The sequence below is a fragment of the Haemaphysalis longicornis genome, unplaced genomic scaffold (assembly GCF_048455015.1).
Source record: "Haemaphysalis longicornis isolate Haplotype H1 unplaced genomic scaffold, Haemaphysalis longicornis Haplotype H1 scaffold_2, whole genome shotgun sequence".
In the NCBI taxonomy this organism is placed as follows: domain Eukaryota; kingdom Metazoa; phylum Arthropoda; class Arachnida; order Ixodida; family Ixodidae; genus Haemaphysalis; species Haemaphysalis longicornis.
In genome coordinates, this window is record NW_027526295.1 from 135,413,613 (window position 1) to 135,432,293 (window position 18,681).

The 18,681-nt window shown below is 48.5% G+C and overlaps 1 protein-coding gene across 1 annotated transcript; it reads right to left on the minus strand.

Moving 5' to 3' along the window:
• Positions 1-599: 599 nt before the first annotated feature.
• LOC144168303 (uncharacterized) lies at positions 600-17,481 on the minus strand. Its single transcript, XM_077697314.1, has 2 exons — positions 17,371-17,481; positions 600-1,269 (listed from the first exon to the last, which is right to left on the minus strand). Exons 1-2 carry the CDS (start codon positions 17,479-17,481, stop codon positions 844-846), a joined length of 537 nt encoding a protein of 178 aa, XP_077553440.1. The 3' UTR covers positions 600-843.
• Between the last annotated feature and the right edge of the window lie 1,200 nt (positions 17,482-18,681).

The window sequence follows — 18,681 nt, forward strand, 5'->3', positions numbered from 1 at the left end:
TACAGAATACGAAATGATTGTTTGCCGTTTTACAAAGAAGATATTAGGAAATGATGAAAACAAAAAGCGTAACGCACTTGTTCCAAACTGTTCAACCGCGTCGGCACGCTCTTACACATTCAAGCTGCTCTGGTTAGAAAAAGATGTTTCCCAAGTCATTATTTCGGTGGTGTATTTAGAGATCATTGTTTCGGTAGTGTATTGGGTGGTGTATTCGGTGGTGTAAATAGAGCTGTAAAATCAGCAGTCCCTCCCTTTCATCTCTCCTTTGGCGCTTCCCTGCGCCAAAGAAAAATTCGGCACGTCTCCAAATATAACCACATTTCACTGCACGTTATGTCGTACGTCCTACGCTACCCTCATCAAATGGACATTGCTAGAAAGTTTATCATTCGCTTAGAAGCGTCAACTAGCGGACTGACCACAAGCTGTGCGCAAAATGTTTTTCGGAGTGTATTTGTTAAGACATACGTGCATAATCTGCAAATTATACCCCACTAGTACACAAATACTACATTTACTTCCGTACGGCCATCGGTGTCGAAGGTTTGCGAGAGCTGCGTATTTTAATGTTTTTGCTTCAGGATCCCTGGTGGAAACCGATACAAAATGATATTTTCTTAAAAACGAGTTCTCTTGGGCGAATACTGTTTAAACACGTTTTATGCAGCAATACCACTCGGGCTACTATAAAGGCATGCGTAAACGCACTGTGAGCTCAGTATTTTCGTACAACATTGCCCTGTCCTGTTCCCTACTCATGGGCACGCACAACTGAAGCGATTAAATTGCATAGCTGCTATCCTGTGATTGTTACGCAGGATCAATTACACGCGAAAAACATCACGTTGCCAGCTGTTCCAGGGAAGACGACATACGCCTTGCCAGATGATCCCACGTACTGCGGGCCACCTGTTTAACTTTGGCTACAAAGGCGTCCCACTGTTCCTGAATCTGGTCCGCGAAGCTTTCCTCCTCGTGGCTTCGTGGCGCCGCGTACGTTGCCCTTGTGAGCTGCTGCATCAGGTTCCGGCGCGCCTTCTCGCTCATACTGTGAAGCACCAGGCAAATCCGGTCCACAGTAGCGTCTGTGCCGTTCACCAGCATAAACTCAGCGCTATCGGCCTGCAGGGCGAGGTTCTTTGTTTCGTCGGTGGCCCGCTGGCGCGCTTGCGGCAGTGTCTGCATCTTGGGCAGCTCGAGGTGTTGTGGCAGAAGCTGACGACGGTCAGCGATGGGTGCTCCAGGAAGCGCATCGCTCGGGATAGCCTAACGAGAGGGGGCAGATTAAAACGAGAATATATACAGAGCGTAAGATACCTTGTAGTCCCATACAGGCTACAGGAGCGGGAGAACACTACTAAAAGCAAACGGGGACAAGTTGGGAACTCTTGCAACAAAAGTATAAAACTTCGAATCTTTTACATAGAGCGGTCAAAAACATGCTACGCGGTTGAAAACTGAAAGCACAACCTTCATATATGTGGCGATTATGATATTTCTATGAATCCTTTTTGCCAAGCGTTCTCAAACCCACGCTGTTCTACAACGTGCCCTGCACACACGCTTCGGGAGCGCGTTCCCTACCAAGATGGCTCGCTGTATACTGCGAGGGAAGTGTTCTCGCCTGAAACAATTCACCCAGACCACTAGCGCCATCAGTGGGGAAGAGTCGTGGAGGTCTGAGGAGAGGACATGGTATACCCGCTTCATAGGGGGAGTGTGAGCAGATAGAGTTGTCTCATAAGTTCCGGTGTGGGTCGCGTACACGTAGCTGTAGAGGGTCGAACACATGAACGGAAAAGCAGGAGTCGCCGCACGCGTCTCCTCTTTAAGACCCGGTTTGGCTGAACGACTACCTGCCGCGTCGGCCACTCACGCGCCCATTCAACCTGCTAGATATTTTAACGCGTATCGTCGAAAACCGGATTGCTAGGACAGACATGCGTCGCCCACTTAATCGAGCCTGCCTGTGCGGCGCACCGCGGCGCGTTAGTCTGGTGGTCAGTCGAACCATCTCAATCCCTGCAGTGCAGTTCAGTGCGCCGCTTCAATGTTACGGTTGCGACGTACGACTATTTGTATGCAGTACCTTGTATTTTCCTTGGAATACACGCAGCCCCTAATGTGAACATTCTAATGTTCTGCTCCGTGTTCTCCGGAAACTATGCACGCGCTGCCGAAAGCGCTTGCATAAACTGTTTGTGAGCGCTGATGGCTGCACAAGATGAAGTGCGGATGACAAATGACAAAATTGCGACGCGGGCGGGCAACAATCGGAACGACAGTTAGTCATTGCCACTACTAAAGCGATTAACCAATACACTGAGTAACTGAATAAACCACTCAGACGCTTAGAGCCAAAGCATGGTTGCAAATTGTTATAGTTACGTAGGGGAAAGACAGTGTTGCTAGCTCGTTATTCTCAACAAATGCGTGATTACAGGACCAACAATGACTATAACCCATTTTTACTGATTCAATGAAAAATGTCCAACCCATTTTTTAAGGTATTGTGCAGAAGGATATGCATTAGGCGTATCCAAACGGACATGGTCAACCTTTGCTGAGACAATCCTCTCCTACCTCGCAGGTATCCACAGAAGTGGAGGGATATGAGTTATAGTACTAATTAAATTTTTGCTCAAAACTCAAACAAAACGTGTACCGCAGTGCCAGAAGTACAACTACAACCATGTAGTATTATAGCCACTTTTTGCTGCCAAATATATGCGCTATTCAGTAGGACAGACACCCACCTCGTGATTTCCACGATAACGGCATGCATAGAGGCCAGTTGGTGAACCCTGTGAAGCAATTTTGCTCTCGTGCTTGATCCACTAAATTTTACGGGGTTTTAAAGCGCACAAAGATCGAAATTGGTTTATTTTCTCGACAGAGGTATATATGAAATATATCAAGCCGTCGCTGGGCCAGTGGTTTCTTGCCATATGAAGTAACAAGGTCGCAGTTCTTTATTGTGCAGAGCCTCAAATAACCTTAATAAAACTAAGAAATGCATAGCGTCATCCTTGTATGAATAGCTGTTCAAGATAACGCACGTATGTTAAGAACAATGAATGGCTTCGTAGAGGTACTAACCTTTCTATGAGGCATTGAGTTTGTGCCACTCGCCAGGAAGAGCAGTAGAAGGAGCAGAAAAAATTCCATATCTACAGGCACAGTTCAGCTGGTTATGAACGGTTTCGAAGAATACTTTGGCTGAAATAGAGAAAGTGAGTGGTCGTAGACAACACGGGTTAAACGCTCCGTTCATAAAAATACACTGCAACGCCTTTTTTTGAAATACTAAATTCTTGCAGAACGTCTTCATCCAACACATCTAGTACTTAGATTAGGGGGTCGCAAAATATTTCAGCCAAAAATACCTGCTCTATGACCATCAGGCAAATTAAAAGCTTTCCCAAAAGTATTTTCTCTCGCTGGAATTACAGCTGGAATTACGCCAGTACACCGGTGTAGCGGCTAGTGGCTGAGTTTGCTTTAGCTGTGTCAATGAACGCTTTCGGTAGCCACTTTCAAAGGAAATCGATTGATTGATTGTAGGGTCTAAGCGCCGACACAACGCAGGCGATGAGGCGCGCAGTAGGGGAGGGTTCCGCAGTAATTTTAAACTCCTGAAGATTTAAAACGTGCGCCGACATCTCGTACACACGGGCGTTTTTGCTTTTCGCTTCCATCATAAAAGCGGCCGCCGCGGCCGGGTATCGAACCCGCGACCTCGTGGTTGGCAGCACAACGCCTTGGCCACTGAGCCACCGCTGCGGGTTTTCAAATCAATTCCACAAAATCAAAGGAGGAATGGAAGGCGTATTTGCTCGACGAGCCCATCATGCAGTTCTGCACTGTGCTTGCGATAACTATAGTGTTTGCATTGCTTCAGGTCGCAGCGGAAACAGTGAAAGTGTTTATCCCGAAGCATTGCAGAGTCCATTTAAGGCAAGAAAAGAGCGTCAACAAGAAATAATAAGCTCTGGAGCGCTCAACAAAACTCAACAAAACAGTGGTCATTCAACGAAATATATGATAAAATTCAATTTTGATTCCAATTTAACTTATTTTTTACAGACAATGTTTACAGTTACAGTGCATTCAAAATTCTTAGGTATCTCTCGTCGGGAGAATTTGTTTCTGCGAGCGACACTTCTCGTGGTTTTTGCCGTATTTAATGAGCTAACGGGGATTGTACGATAAGACCGTCTGATAGAAGAGTGTTTTAACATTTTCCACTCCCCAGAACTGCAAAAGAGCCCGTTTTGGCAATACAATTATCTTGCGAGAACCCATTTGAACTGCACATTAACTCATTTGAGCTGTTCCGCGCAGGTAAATAAAACAGTTCGTGATTCAATGTTCAGCGTTGTGCAAAACGTTTCCAAGGGAATCGGTTACAATACCGATGACGTTCTATACACAAGGTAATACCTTACAAACTCGCCCTGGAATTGCATGCAGATGTGGGAATACTACCGGACGAGCTCAAGTTCCTGTTGCTTAACCCATTGCATTAGTTTGTACCACGCCTTAGCCTAATATCTACGTCAAGTGCAGTGAACTGCGGATAAAGGCATGTTTTTAAATCGTATGAAATAAAAGCACGGTCTAAAAAGGTTTTACAAAAATACGCGTTTTTGCAAAGATGAATCACTTGCACACATTTCCATATTCTAATTACTATTTGCCTACCGTTGCGCGCGACCTTGCCAGCCGTAGCTTAAAACGCTTAGTTTCCAGCTAATCTCCAATGTTTTTTCAACTGCGTTATAAATGTTTTCAAATAAAATCACATTACCGGTGAAATTGAATCGGTATGCGGGATAAAATATTTCGTTCTAATTCTTCCTATGTCGTGTAAACACTTGGGTTTAGTTTTTGGAGCCAAAACAATCTCTCGGCCCGCCGCCTCCTCTGACCATGAAGATGACAAGGCAGTAGTGCGAAACGAGATATCGTGCATTTAATGGTGCATAGAATGTATGATAAGAAAACTTACCTCTGTTGCGCGCGTCGACCAGATAGACCAGATTTGGCAGTAACGCCGGCTTCAACTGGTTTGTAGGAACAAGCTGCCGGCGAGCGGCGTCAAATTTGTGGTCCCCAGTCAGGCAGGTCAACGTGACCGGGCGGGAAAGGGCAAGGGTCGGAGCAGCAAGCACGACCCGACCGCGGTCGCTGTCCAAGCGCAGTTCCTGCGGCGCCCGCAGCTCTCAGCCGGGTAGTTCCGCCCCATTGACTTCCGGCCGGCCGTGTCGAGCGCTCCATCCGGTAAAAAGCTTGTGTTGTCCATCACGCATCAATTATGCAAAGGATCGTGTGGAATTTTTCGCGCTTCCGGCAGTGGTAAGCAGTGACATTACGGAAGCACCGCCGTTCCGCAACTCTAACCTACTCTAACGTATCCTATTGCGCAGCTGCCGGTTCACCGGTCCCTTGTTTGTCAATAAACGGCACCTTGGTGTGAGAGGCGCTGCAGCGCCGCCACAGCCGCATAGGAAAAGTAGCATCATTAGTTACAGCAAGTTCCCATGCACATGGTTCTTTTTTTATTCGTGCTGTAAATCGATGAAAATGGTTCTGAATAACTGATTGTTAGTTTTAACGCGCCGACACTGCTCAGGCAGTGAGCGGTGGAAGGTTCCGGTTTTATTTTGACTATCTGGGGATCTTCAATGTGCGCCAAAGTCTCGAACACACGGGCATTTTTTTGTTTTTCGCCTCCACCAGAAAACGGCTGCCGCGGCCGGGAATCGAATCCCCCGTCCTTGGTATCTGCAGCACAAATAAAATTCGTTGTTTCTCAGGCTTTTACTTTTTGCTATCTATATAAACATTATCCGGCCGTCCTGTGCGTTTGGATCGTGTACTACTAAAAACTCGTAGCCTTTGCGCAGTGGTGGCTTGCCCTCCAAAATTAAGGTTGTTGACAAATAAAAGGCACATGCATCGTCATGTTGCCTAAGTGGGAGGAACGGCCCCTGTAGTGTGAAGATAATTGTAAACCTTATGAACGTTACTTTGCAACCTTCCAGCTGAAATTGGTGCTCATCTCTAGCAGAAAGCTTCAACACAACTAAGCTGTTCTGCTGCACGGCCAACTCCAAGATTTGGCAGAGTTAAGAAATAAAGGGTCAAATTCATTTTCTCGTTTGAAACATGCGAGACTGGAGCCCCTCAGCGTCCACTTATGAAGCCCCAACTGCACCAAGTGTGCTTCTATTCATAACAATTAATGATGGCGGGTGGGATATTGATGTTTTGTTACTTTTTGTAAGGTCTGAAGGGCAGCAGAAAGTTTATTTTGTGTTGCAGATGGCGCAGGAAATTCCAACCGCAGCGCAAGAATACATCCTGCCGTGCTACAGACCCCAACCGAAGCACTGCTGACGCACATACTCTAAGGTATAAATAAGAAAGGGCAAGTCAACTACCTTACTGATAAACATTGAAGAAATTCTTGCCACGGACAGAAACCCAGATGCCGATACGGGATAAACTTTTTGCGAATTAGAGGTAGCGCTTCAAGGCTTACGGGTTAAAATGCAGCCTTTGGAGGGTCTTCGTACGAGCATAGCAGTACGCCAACAGGTTTCGCAATATGTCCTGCGACGCTGGAATGTACTCCGGAAAATTTATCGCTTGTACGCCGATCCTTTCAGCATGAACGGAAACTAGGTTGTAAATATTCCCGAAAGAATTGTAATTACCGATCACCTTAGGTGGTCGGTAATTAAATCGTTTAATTTCCTCCCACCACGGACGACAGAAGTGTAATTGGCTACTGGGTACGCGTTGTACAGCGGAGCATTGTACAGAGCAGGTGTGAGCTTATGCGACGGATTTGTATTTTGCGACGGGAAATAGTGTAAAGGAGTCCTGAAATACCTTCCGCCGATGCATGGATGTACATGTAACAAAATAAAACAATGTATTGGCAACCTCCTCCCGCCAGAATTTTGTTAAAGCGATGAGTATTAGCTGAGAAATCGGAAATCAAAAACCGCGAATTATCGTTGGCCGCGTTTCCTCCTCCTTTCAACATACTCTCCGCTGTTGATGGTGTGCGAGCCTTCCCTCAAATGATGCTGCGCTCGTCAGCGGTGACGTACTTCCGCTATTGCGCTGCTCGTACTGCCGTCTGCTACGGGCAAGCTTTGTTGACACCATGAGTCCCGCACTCCGCTCAAGGCTGGAAAAGTGAACGAAACATCTGGCCGCATGTGTGCGGCGGCCTGGCCTTGCCCTTTCGCGGTGTACGTTGCTGCAGTTGCAATCGGCGGCGAACTCGCAGCCGCACGGGGAGGATCGTGCGCTCGTTCCCTTTGATGCACCGCGCACTGTTTATCCAAAAAGCGCCGTATCAGATGTGGCCCCACTGGTGCCGGGTCCTATTTTGCGGCGGTGGTAATTCCTGCCGGCGGCATGTAAAAAAGACATTTTAAACCGATACAGGACCCGTGCACAAAACGCTTCAATCATGTGACCTGTTCAGCTTGGGTCGACGCGTGGTGGAGAGCAGCAACGTTGGCAAAATATGCTCCGCCGCGGCTCTGAGCTTTCTAGCGCTGGAGCGAGCGCCATTTCTTTGACAATCTCAAACATCGGTTGCCTTGGCAACAAGGCACAAACCACTCTAGAAGTCAGTTACGGTTCCGTGATCCCGGTTCAGCTCGGGGCCCCACCTCGCGACATGTGGGCACTGCAGGCGTACCACTCACTCCCATTGGAAAGTGCGAGATGCGTTTGGCATTACAGGAGGCGATGGTGTGTGTGTTGTGGACGCCTTTGTTCCGCGATGAAATGCGACGTTGTGCTTCTGCGGGTGGATAGTGCTTCCCATTCTCTGGATTATCTTTCTCGAGCGACGTACGACTCAACCTCGCATGGGGTATGTGCAGTGTCCGTGGCTACAAGCCATCTCGGCTTGTGCGCGAGAGTTAAGTGACTTGCTGTTCGTCCCCGCAAACCGCGCGCGAGGTGAATGCGTAATTTACGACGGGTAGGAGGAGGAAACCCATCGTCTGTCAATCGCGGCTCAGGCTTGCAACGCATGTTGTGACGTTGTGTTTGTTCGAAACGCATCTCTGGGTTGTTTTGAAGTTGAATAAAATGTGTGTCAAACCCGGGCATTCGGTTCAGGCCGTTCTCTGCGATTGCACGAAAGAAGTGCCACGGGGCTTCAACGCTTTCTTTATGGAACGTACTGAGGTAAGAGACTATCCATGTCGTGTTATGGCCGTGTTGCATTCAATACAAACGGTTAAGCGTTTCTTTAGACTTGTTTCGTTTGTCGTAAAATGTCCAAGCACTCCAGCACTCTGCTGGCAGATCAGCCGGCGAGCCCCCGCTGAGCAGACTACTCATCTGGTTGCCGGAAGTGCGTGAAAAAGCCGCCCAATAGCAGGATGTCTAGCTCATGACGAACATCTGGGAATCGATGATGTAGACATGTGAAGATGGCGGCGTCCAAAAACACGAAGGGAAGGGTGAGAAAAAAGCGACAAACTTTGCAACAAAAGTGCGAGCTTTCCGCTGCGCGTAAAAGAGTAATTCCTGGCACAGACGACGTTGACGACCCAATTTAACGATTGCGCTAGTTCATTTATTGTGCACAAAACGCCTTTCAGGGCCCTTTTAAGGGAAAGCCTTCAAGGGAAATATTGCTAAAGCCTTTCTTGCTACAAAATCTTGAAATGCTCGTGCCCTGTTATATACGTAAAAACAAGCGGCAGTACCCACTGATAGGTAGTGGGATACTGTACTGAGGACCTCAATAGGTATAACCCCTGTTCTTTTACTTGTTACTTGTCACGATTAGCTAGTTTACCGTGGAGGTGCACACAATTAGGAACTACCGCCGGCTGTCAATACATTGGGTGTGTGGTGATTGGAAACGACTGAATGTAGTTTATTATTGAACTATGCTGAAACAAATCGTACGGATATAGTGTGCTCAAACCGCTGCTTACTCACACCGGTAATGTGAAAGGGCCACGCTCCAACACAAAATGTGGGCTTGTTCAGGAGACCTATTTCATCCGATTGATTTCCCACACCGGCGGACGAAGGCGTTGAGCCCCTCGGACGGCAACTTCAGAAGGAACTTGTTACACGAGCGGTTGGAGTAGTCGCAACCTTTTGGCCGGAGCATACCGCACCCTGATGTTTTGGGTTAATAAATGTTATTTCTTTCTACTACTCATGAAAAGTGTAATCTTCGTACGTGTGATGGATAACAATTACTCACTGTTTCATGATAACTGGCATGGTTTCCTATGGGAGTCATGTTGATCTACTAATTCCTAAGAGATGTCACACGCTACTCAAAGCAGCGAAAATTCATCTTAATTTCACTTTCTGGGGGGTGTTTTTAGGAAATCCCCTTCGGCTCTTTTCATCTTTGTCAGGACAAGGTAGTGACGTTAATTCCCCGAGATTTGCACGGGTAGCATTTGTAAAGAAAAACAAATTGGATATATCAACGGGCTCAATAGTAATAAAAATGTGCGAAAACACGTAATTTTTCATAAAATTCTGGTTCTACCCATCAAGTAAGCGCTATGATACATCTAGTAAAAGAGTTTTTGGACATCTGTATAACTTAGCTGTTTCAACAAAACCTATTCGATATCTTAGTGGGCGTGGAGCAAAAAAATATCGTGGAAACGTTTTTCAACCCCTTTTATTTTCTCAGGGGGGTAACGTTCAGAACATTTAGCCGTATTAGGCTCCTATATCGTACCGGAAATATACTCCCAAAGTGTGAAGTCCATTTGCTGGAGAAGCGGCTTGTCTATGCGTTCACATCGCCCGAAGGCCTTTGCGGCACGTCGGGGTTGCAATAAAAGAAAAAGTAATAATTTCGTCATGTCTTCGGCGTCGCTGGGCGGAATATTTAAACTCGGTTTGGGGAACTTCTATGAGTAGCGGTTGCCCGCGAAAACCACTTGGGTATATACTTAAGAGAGATCCTTGCTCAGAAGCATAAACAAAAATCCCAATTTGCTCCAAAATGCGATTCCCACCATTTTGTTGGCTTGTGCAACACAGAAAAACCACAATTTGGTGAGTTTACCGGCTGAATAAGTCAGCAAAAAGTACTTCGATGTCTGAACAAATACGCAGAATGTTCCCTAATGTGGGGAAGCGCAATTTGCCACGCTGCCTAAGTTATGGGTATAATTTTCCTAAATCCCAACAAAGTGAGAACCTGCGCCACGATAGAAACGTGCTTTCAAAATTTCAAGTTTTCAGTTGTGGCAGTTTTGTCTGGGCGTTAAAATCCACCAGTCAGCCAGTCAGTGCATCACACACACAAACACATATATATATATGAAAAAAAGGGGGACACACGTCGAAAGAGGAATGGTTTTTAACGTTTCGGCCGGAGGACCGGCCTTCGTCGGAATCATTCTGACTGAGAATTGGAGTCTGTGTATCTATGTATATATATATATACGATCTCCTGAACAGAATACTGATCTGGTGCGATGAGCACTACGCTACCGGCGGGGCTATTTTCCTCTCCTCTTTCTGGGGCATAATAATAAGGTATTTTTGTTTCCTGCACTTCGGGGTGCTAGCCAGCCCTCTCGGACTACTCGGGGTGAAGGGTACCTTCTTTTTAACCCCCGAGACGTTACTGGAGTGTCGTCGACATTTCGAGAGGGGACGAGAAGCGTTGAACCCTTTTAAGCTCCCTATGGCACCAAGACTGCCATGACAGAGGCCCTCGCTATGCATATCGCGAATCAGAATAGGAAATGAAGGGCTCGTTGAAAATAAGACAGAAATAAGGGTTGGCAGTCAAGAAAACCACAGAAATCAACTGGGAGACTGTTGTAGCTCATTGAAACAGATAAAGAATGTGGAAAAAAAGAAATAGGAGAAAAATTGGGATCCGTACCCACGACCTCAAGAACACCGGTCTGGTGCAATGACCGCTATGCTACCGGTGGGCTATTTTCCCCTCGACTTTCTGGGGAGGGCAAAATCGCCCCGCCCGAAGCGTAGTGGTCGTCGAACCATACCGGTATTCTGGAGGTCGTGGGTTCGGATCCCACGCGGCGGGCATTTTTTTCTCCACTTTGTTTCTTTCTTTCCAAATTCTTTATCTGTTTCAATGACCTACTAAAGCCTCCCTTTTGCTTTCCGAGGTTTTATTGACTGTCAACCCTTATTTCGGTCTTATTTTCAACGAGCCCCTCATTTCCTATTCTGATTCGCAACATATATATATATATATATATAAATATATATATATATATATATATATATATATATATATATATATATATATATATATATATATATGAAGAAAGGGAGTCCTCTCCCTGAAACGTCAGTAAACTTTTATTTTTGTTTTCAATGTCTTTCTCCTGTGTCTCTGTCTCTACTAACGTTATTTTTTCGCGCTCTGTGTGAGTTTTTGATTCCAGACTATATATATATATATATATATATATATATATATATATATATATATATATATATATATATACTTTGGATGATGTGGCGGCCTCAGACCTCTGCCAACGTTTCGACAAGGGGACTGGTCTTTTTCAAGGCGTTGCAATAGACAAATCTCCTTGTCGAAACGTTGGCAGAGGTCTGAGGCCGCTACCTTTCTCAAAGTATTTTTTCTATGTGGTGACCACGTTCAAAGACCCCTCGTTCCCTATATATATATATATATATATATATATATATATATATATATATATATATATATATATATATATATATATATATATATATTGTAATGAAGATATCATGGCCACTTCCTTAAATGGGTGTGTGCCGTGCACGTCTCGCGTCAGACGATGTATGTACTTGGATATGGGACAATCCACCACAAGTGGGTATGTGCTTGAATCTGGGCTAGACAGCCCCATCGAGAGCGCTGTGCGCGAGACTGGTGCCCCGACCCGAGAGCTCGCTTGGACGCGTTTGGACTCCGCGATAATCAGGCCTTGCTTTGCCTTCCTGCCAATAAACCCCACTATATTTTGGTGGAGGTCGTACACCTTATAAGGTCCCCAACCTGGAATTACGCAGCAAGCGAGTGCTTACACCAGCAGCTGGACGAATCGACGAGGAAATGGCGTCGCCGCAGCCCGCGCCCATCATGTGCTCCGGTGTTCTGCCCCAACGCGAACCTCCCCACTTCAGCGGCAAGGACGATACCGACGCAGAGGACTGGTTGTCCTCCTACGAGAGGGTGAGCGTTCATAATAAATGGGATGACGCCATGAAGCTCAACAACGTCGACTTGTATCTGGACGAATTAGCCCGAATGTGGTTCCGTAACCATACAACCGTTGCGCGAACTTGGTCGGAGTTCAAGGCCCGATTCTTGGCGGCGTTCGCTCGACCCGCTGTCCGCAAGCTTCACGCTGAGCAACGCCTACGCACGCGAGCCCAGCAAGAAAATGAGACATACACAAGCTATATAGAAGACGTCGTGGACCTGTGCAGGCGAGTGAATCCTGAGATGCCCGAGTGCGATAAAATCAAGCACATTTTAAAGGGCATTGAGGACTATGCCTTCCAGATGCTGCTGGGAAAGAACCCGCAGACTGTGAGCGAGGTTACAAATTTGTGCCTCAGCTACGACGAACTGCGAAAGCAGCGCGTTTTCACACGCCAGCGTCCGTCGCCGAATGATGGCTTATCTCGAGGGTCGCTATCGTCTTTAACCTGGCCTCCCGACCTTTCGTGCCTTTTGCCCCACATTGAGCAGTTCGTACGCGAAGAAGTTACGCGGCAGCTGTCCCTGCTCCCCTGTGCTTCTGAGCCTGCGTGTCCTTTGCCTGCGAATGTGCGCCGCCTAGTCCGAGAGCAGGTTGCTGAGACGCTCCCTTCAATCGGCCAACCGACGCCTGTGCCCGCGCCTGTGACTTCCGCCGCAGCAGCCCCGTTTGCTTCGCCTTCCACGGTGTCCTTCGCGCCATCTGTAGCGGCATCGCTCGAACCCCAGGTGGCAGTGCCCCTTGCGCCACCGGTGGCCTCACCTCTTGCCTCTCCTGGGACGATACCGTTAAGTTATGCTGCAATCGTCCGACAGCTGCAACCAGGCGTTTTCCAGCCTTACTACCGCACGACAGATCTGCGGACGATGGCGTATAACCGACTGCCACCTCAAACACAAAACCCCTGGCGCACTCCCGACAACCGCCCCATTTGCTACGCATGTTGCACTCCAGGACACGTGGCCCGTATGTGCCGCCGGCGGCCATCGTTTTCTAACGACGTCCCACATCGAGCGCCCAACTATGGACCCCAGCAGTACTTCGCTCGAGTTGACACCGGCGCGACACCGAGTTCATACCCTGCGGACCAACCGCCCTTTTCACGCCGCCGCTCCTCGTCCCCGCGTACCCGTTCCCTTTCCCCCATGCGCCCTCGCCAGAATCCACCCGCCGAGGGAAACTGACGGCTGCAGTTCCCGAGGCAAGAACTGCAACGACGTCTAAATGCCGAAGTCCTCGTTCCTCACCCGCCAATGTTATTGAACTGACTGTTGAAGGTGTAGCCGCATTAGCGCTTGTCGATACTGGTGCCGCTGTGTCCGTCTTAAGTGAACGCCTCTGCCGCTCATTGCGAAAAGTGACGACGCCACTCTCCGACCTTACTCTCCGAACCGCAAGCGCGCAAGAGGTGAAACCGTTGGCAATGTGCACCGCTCGTGTAGCTATCCAAAACATCACGTACATCATCGAGTTCATTGTCCTTCCCTCGTGTTCTCACGACATCATCCTCGGATGGGACTTCTTATCCCGTCATCACGCCATCATTGATTGTGCTCGTGCTCAGGTCGAACTATTTCCGTCATGCGAACCGCCATCGAATGACCTGCCCGCCAGGTTAATCGTGACGGACGACACGTCCCTTCCGCCCAATTCCTCCGTGCTTGTGCCTGTTTCTTGTGACGTCAAGCCTGATTCAACTGTTGTTTTCACGCCATCGAGTGTTTTTTCGTCTCGGAAATGCCTGCCTTTGCCCGCTGCTGTCCTCGACGTCCAATGTGGGTCCAGTGTGATGCTTGTCGGCAACCCGTCGTCTTGCCCTTCAACATTATATCGTGGGGAATGTCTCGGGTACGTGGAAGCCCTCGACCCCATTCTGGTCATGGCCGTCCCGGAGGAATCATCCGCGTTTTCGGTGAATGTCCTGAGCCCTCATCCCAGCAAGGCAACTCCCGATGTTTTTCAACGATCCATCGATGGAGATCTCACCCCAGCACAACGCGACCAACTTCTTGCCGTTCTCGATCGCTTCCGTGAATCTTTCGACAGTCATCAGACCGCCTTGGGCCGCACGTCGACTGTTGCCCACGAAATAGATACCGGATCCCACGCCCCTCTGCGGCAGCGACCTTATCGAGTGTCACCTTCCGAACGACGCGTGATTGACGAACACGTCGCTGACATGCTCACGCGCAACGTAATTAGACCCTCTTCAAGCCCCTGGGCTTCGCCCGTATATATATATATATATATATATATATATATATATATCAGGGTGTTGAACCGGAACTGAATCGACAAAACAGGGATAACGGTTTGGTAGCGTCATTAGAGACTTCTTTCTTTCGCGCGGAATCCAATTCGCCATCTCTCGCTCCCTTTTATCCTTTCAATGAATCAAAACTTTCTGAACGCGCTCCTCACGGTCACAACATGGTGACAAGTTTAATACTTGATTGACTGTGAGGTTTGTTAATGCGCCGACGCAACGCAGGCGTGGAGGTGCAGCGCAGTGGAGGGCTCAAGATTAATTTTGACCACCCGGGGATCTTTATCACGCGCCGAAATCTCGAACACACATGGGCGTTTTCACTTTTCGCCTGCATCAGAAAAGCGGCCGCCGGCACGGGAAATCGAACCAGCGTCCTTCGTCTCAGCAGCACAACGCCATAGCCACGACATGGTGAACCGACTGCACACCAGTTTAGCAAGCAAGGCACCTAGTTGCAATGATATGTTGTTCATGTTTGACAAAGCAGGGTGCAAGGCTAGAACGAAGACATGTAACCCTTGGCAGCATGCGCGATGTTAGAAGCACCGAATTCGCCCTTCCCGTAGTAGATGGTGCGCCGGTCACCACGCCCACCACAAAGGACCTTTTAAGGCTCAAAACGTTTGTCGCTCTCTCTCTCTCCCTCATTGGGACAGTGCAAGTGCAATCCGTCCATGAAATTGTTGCACTGTGTACCAGCCAAGGTCCAAGCCCTACATTTGCCTATGCCTATTTGCAGCAGGTAAAGAATGTTCAAAGTTTGGCGTTTAGGTACAGGCATAATCGCAAGTATTACAACAGCGCCACAAACAGGACGCAGGAAGAAAGGGGCGCACATATGTTTGTTTCTGGTCGGAGACATCGGCTTTATACAAGCGATGCGAACTTCAGAAAACGAGAAAGAGGGGAAAATAGGGTGAAGGGGCCGGAGAAATAAAATACTTAAACGTACCATATGGGGATAAGAGAAGATTGATTGAATATGAGGTTTAAAGGAGCCATGAAGAGAAAACACAAGTTTGATTCATTCGAAAGATTGCCTCGTTAGAACCATAACGACACCACTTATAACGCAAACTTCGCTCAAATAAGCTACATAATTAGGAAAAAAGGAAATGACCATGCGACCCACCCGCTCATTTTCCGCAACAGAACCTGTGATGTCACTTGGGAATGCTCTGCGATTGGCGGAGGCCGGCAAAAGCAAACGCATGTTAGGCAGGGCTTACAGTTTGTATAGCGAGCTAAATGCCCGTGAAACATACTGCACATTCTATTTATGACAAAGAACGGTGGAGTAAACGGTTGAAGGTCCGAACGAACTCACAAGCGTGCGCGCCAATGCATACGAAACTAGCGCCGGCCGAGCTGGACATCTCACCGTTGCGCAGACGAATTTTCGGGTTCGAGGCTCTTCGGGGCCAACGAACCGTTCCAGCACGCACAGCCGCGACATTTCTTCGTATCGTAATCCCTTCACAGGAGGTTGGCCGTCATATCGCCAACCAGCAAAGGTAAAAATAGAAACGAGGGGAGTAAGGAACAGCAAGAAGCGACGAGATAGTGCCAGTCGTCGCGTAAGTTTCGAATGGTTGCTGCTGTCGTTACGAGCTCGTTTCGAGTTTACAACCACTGAAAACTTCAGTTTGTTCGAGTACTTTCGAACGGCTTTCCGCGTCCGCATCGCTCCCCCTACACTATATAAATACTTGCCGGCGCCAGATTTCGATCCTACGACTCTGCGGCCGGAACGCAAGGTGCACGGTACTCTACCAACTGAGCCACAAAGCCGACACAGAACGGAAGGTTACGAACGTGCCTTATATCCTTGACTCATTCAACCGTCGGCCAGAGGTGCGCCCTCTCCCCGGCGTCCTCCTCGCCTTCTCTCCGCTCGCAACGCCCTCTCTCGCCGCGTTCGGTTCGGGCGCACAACAGGTGGGGACGTGCGCAACACCCTCTCTCGCCGCGTTAGGTTCGCGCGCAAGAACAGGTGGGGCGCTCGCATCGCGCTCTCTCGCCGCGGTCGGTTCGCGCTTAAACCACATATGTCGTTCGCGCGCGCTGCGGTCGCTAACATCTGTGGCGTTATCGTGACGTCAGCATCACGCGTTCGCGTGGTGGCGATTTCGGCGCTATAACACTCTCTCGCGAGGGGCATTGGATTGGATTCGATTGGATTGGCTTGGATTAGCTTGGATTTGGATTGGAATGGATTAAAGTGGATTGTGTTGGATTGTGTTGCGTCATAGCCGCGCCACGTTGCGTCATAGCCGCTCCACGTTGCGTCATAGCCGCGGCAGGGGGTTCACGGCACGTTTTACCATCGACTTCATCGACAATGTCTACGCTGGGAGACAACAATTACAACAACAACCAATACGTAATCCATACGACTTGCAGGCGCGCCCCCCCGCAGAAATGCTCTGCATTTGATCGTGCCCCTCGCGAGGGGGATGTTTTCAACTTACGAGCCGACGCGACCATGGCCGGCCGAGGAGTAAGGTCGCCGGGAGGGAGAGAGAGAGAGAGAGAGAGAGAGAGAGAGAGAGAGAGAGAGAAATTTTTTTGTGTCTTCTCTGGGCGCGTAGAGCGACCACGGGATGCGAAAAGCGCTTGCGTGACGTCAGGGACTTGCGCATTAGGGTTGGGTTGGGTTAGGTTAGGTTAGGTTAGGTTAGGTAAGTTTACGTTAGGTTAGGTTAGGTTAGATTTGGTTGGGTTAGGTTAGGTTAGGTCAGGTATGGTGGAGTTGGATTGGGTTGGGTTGGATTGGGTTGGATTGGGTTGGAGCGTGCCCATAACTTTTCTTCATAGTATAAGGTTTTTCACTCTGCGCTCCTCCACAGCTCTGAAGTTCTCGGCAATAGCGGCGCTGGCTTTGCTTCGGTACGAGCTGAACTCAAAGACCACGAAGCCACCTTCCTTGTCCGAGGTACACATCTTAACTCCTTTAGTTCGTAGTTCACGTATGGTAGGTCCGAAGCCCCTTTCCGGGCGCTCTTGGATCTTTTAACGACAGCAGCGCCCCTACCTCTCAACGTTTACGCTGCTAGTTTTTGTTCTTCCGCTTGCAGCGCCACTAGTGGTGTTCAATAGCGGTTTTCTCGATTGCTCGCGTTATGCGCCGGACGTACTAGATTAACTGTCGGTCAGACTGAGGGGAACCGTTACAAGTTTGGTTGTGTCGTGAAACTGCGGATTTCTGCATATCCTCGGGCTGTATTTACTGTTCGACGAAGTGAAGTTTTGCCAGGAAGCGCAAAAAAGGTCGGTGCTGCTTATTTTAATAGGCGCTGTTTTCGAGATCAGTGGAGCTAAAATAGAAGTGTGCGCATTTGTGCACCTTTCTTTCTTAGGGATTACCGTTGTCAACACTCAAGAGGAACAAAATATTCTCGTACCCTTCACCTATAGTTCATACCACAAGCTGCACGCAGCACTGTGGAAGCTACATTGTTCTCCAATAGAGCGCCCACTGAGGGCACTTATAAGTCACCATGAAGGAAAGCGAGAATAGGCGCCGGGGCCTTGCGGTTCCACCTGCGAAGAGGGGAGACTGAAAGGCCCTTTGAAAACTCCCTTTGCGGTGAGTTAGGCACCCTCAGTGGGTGCTCTATTGGGGAGCAATCTAGCCTCCACAGTGCTGCATGCAGCTTGTGGTATGAACTATAGATTCTGTGTTCCCTTTATGGCGTGTACTAAAAAGGCTTCGCTAGTCATACCCTATCACAGGGAGCCGAAATAGCGAGGTTATTTAAAATGGCCGCCGTCTCGATCGACTCCCGCGTGTGGGTGCTATGTGGAGTCGACATACTAAGTATCTGTTTCATGGACCGGCTCTATGACGCCATTGTACACGTCACGGAATGTTCAATTTTAGCGGGAGATTTAATATTTTGGCTTAAATTGCCTTATTTCTCAGTGAATAAAGCACCATTTGCTTCCGGGAAAGCGCTTGGGGTACTATGAAACACCTAATCTTTCGAATAAAACAAACTTTTGTTTTCTCTTCATGGCTCCTTTAACGTGCCGACGCTACACACGTTATGAGGCGCGCCGCAGTGGAAGGCTCCGGACGAATTTCGACCACCTGGGGATCTTTACCTTGAGCCGAAACCTCGAGCACACGGGCGTTTTCGC

Excerpts from the sequence above, each read along its gene's own strand:
- LOC144168303 (XM_077697314.1), bottom strand. The coding sequence starts at position 17,481 with ATGTGTACCTCGGACAAGGAAGGTGGCTTCGTGGTCTTTGAGTTCAGC. Across the intron at positions 1,270-17,370 it reads GAGCTGTGGAGGAGCGCAGA|GCTATCCCGAGCGATGCGCT; the intron begins GTGAAAAACCTT and ends CCCTCTCGTTAG.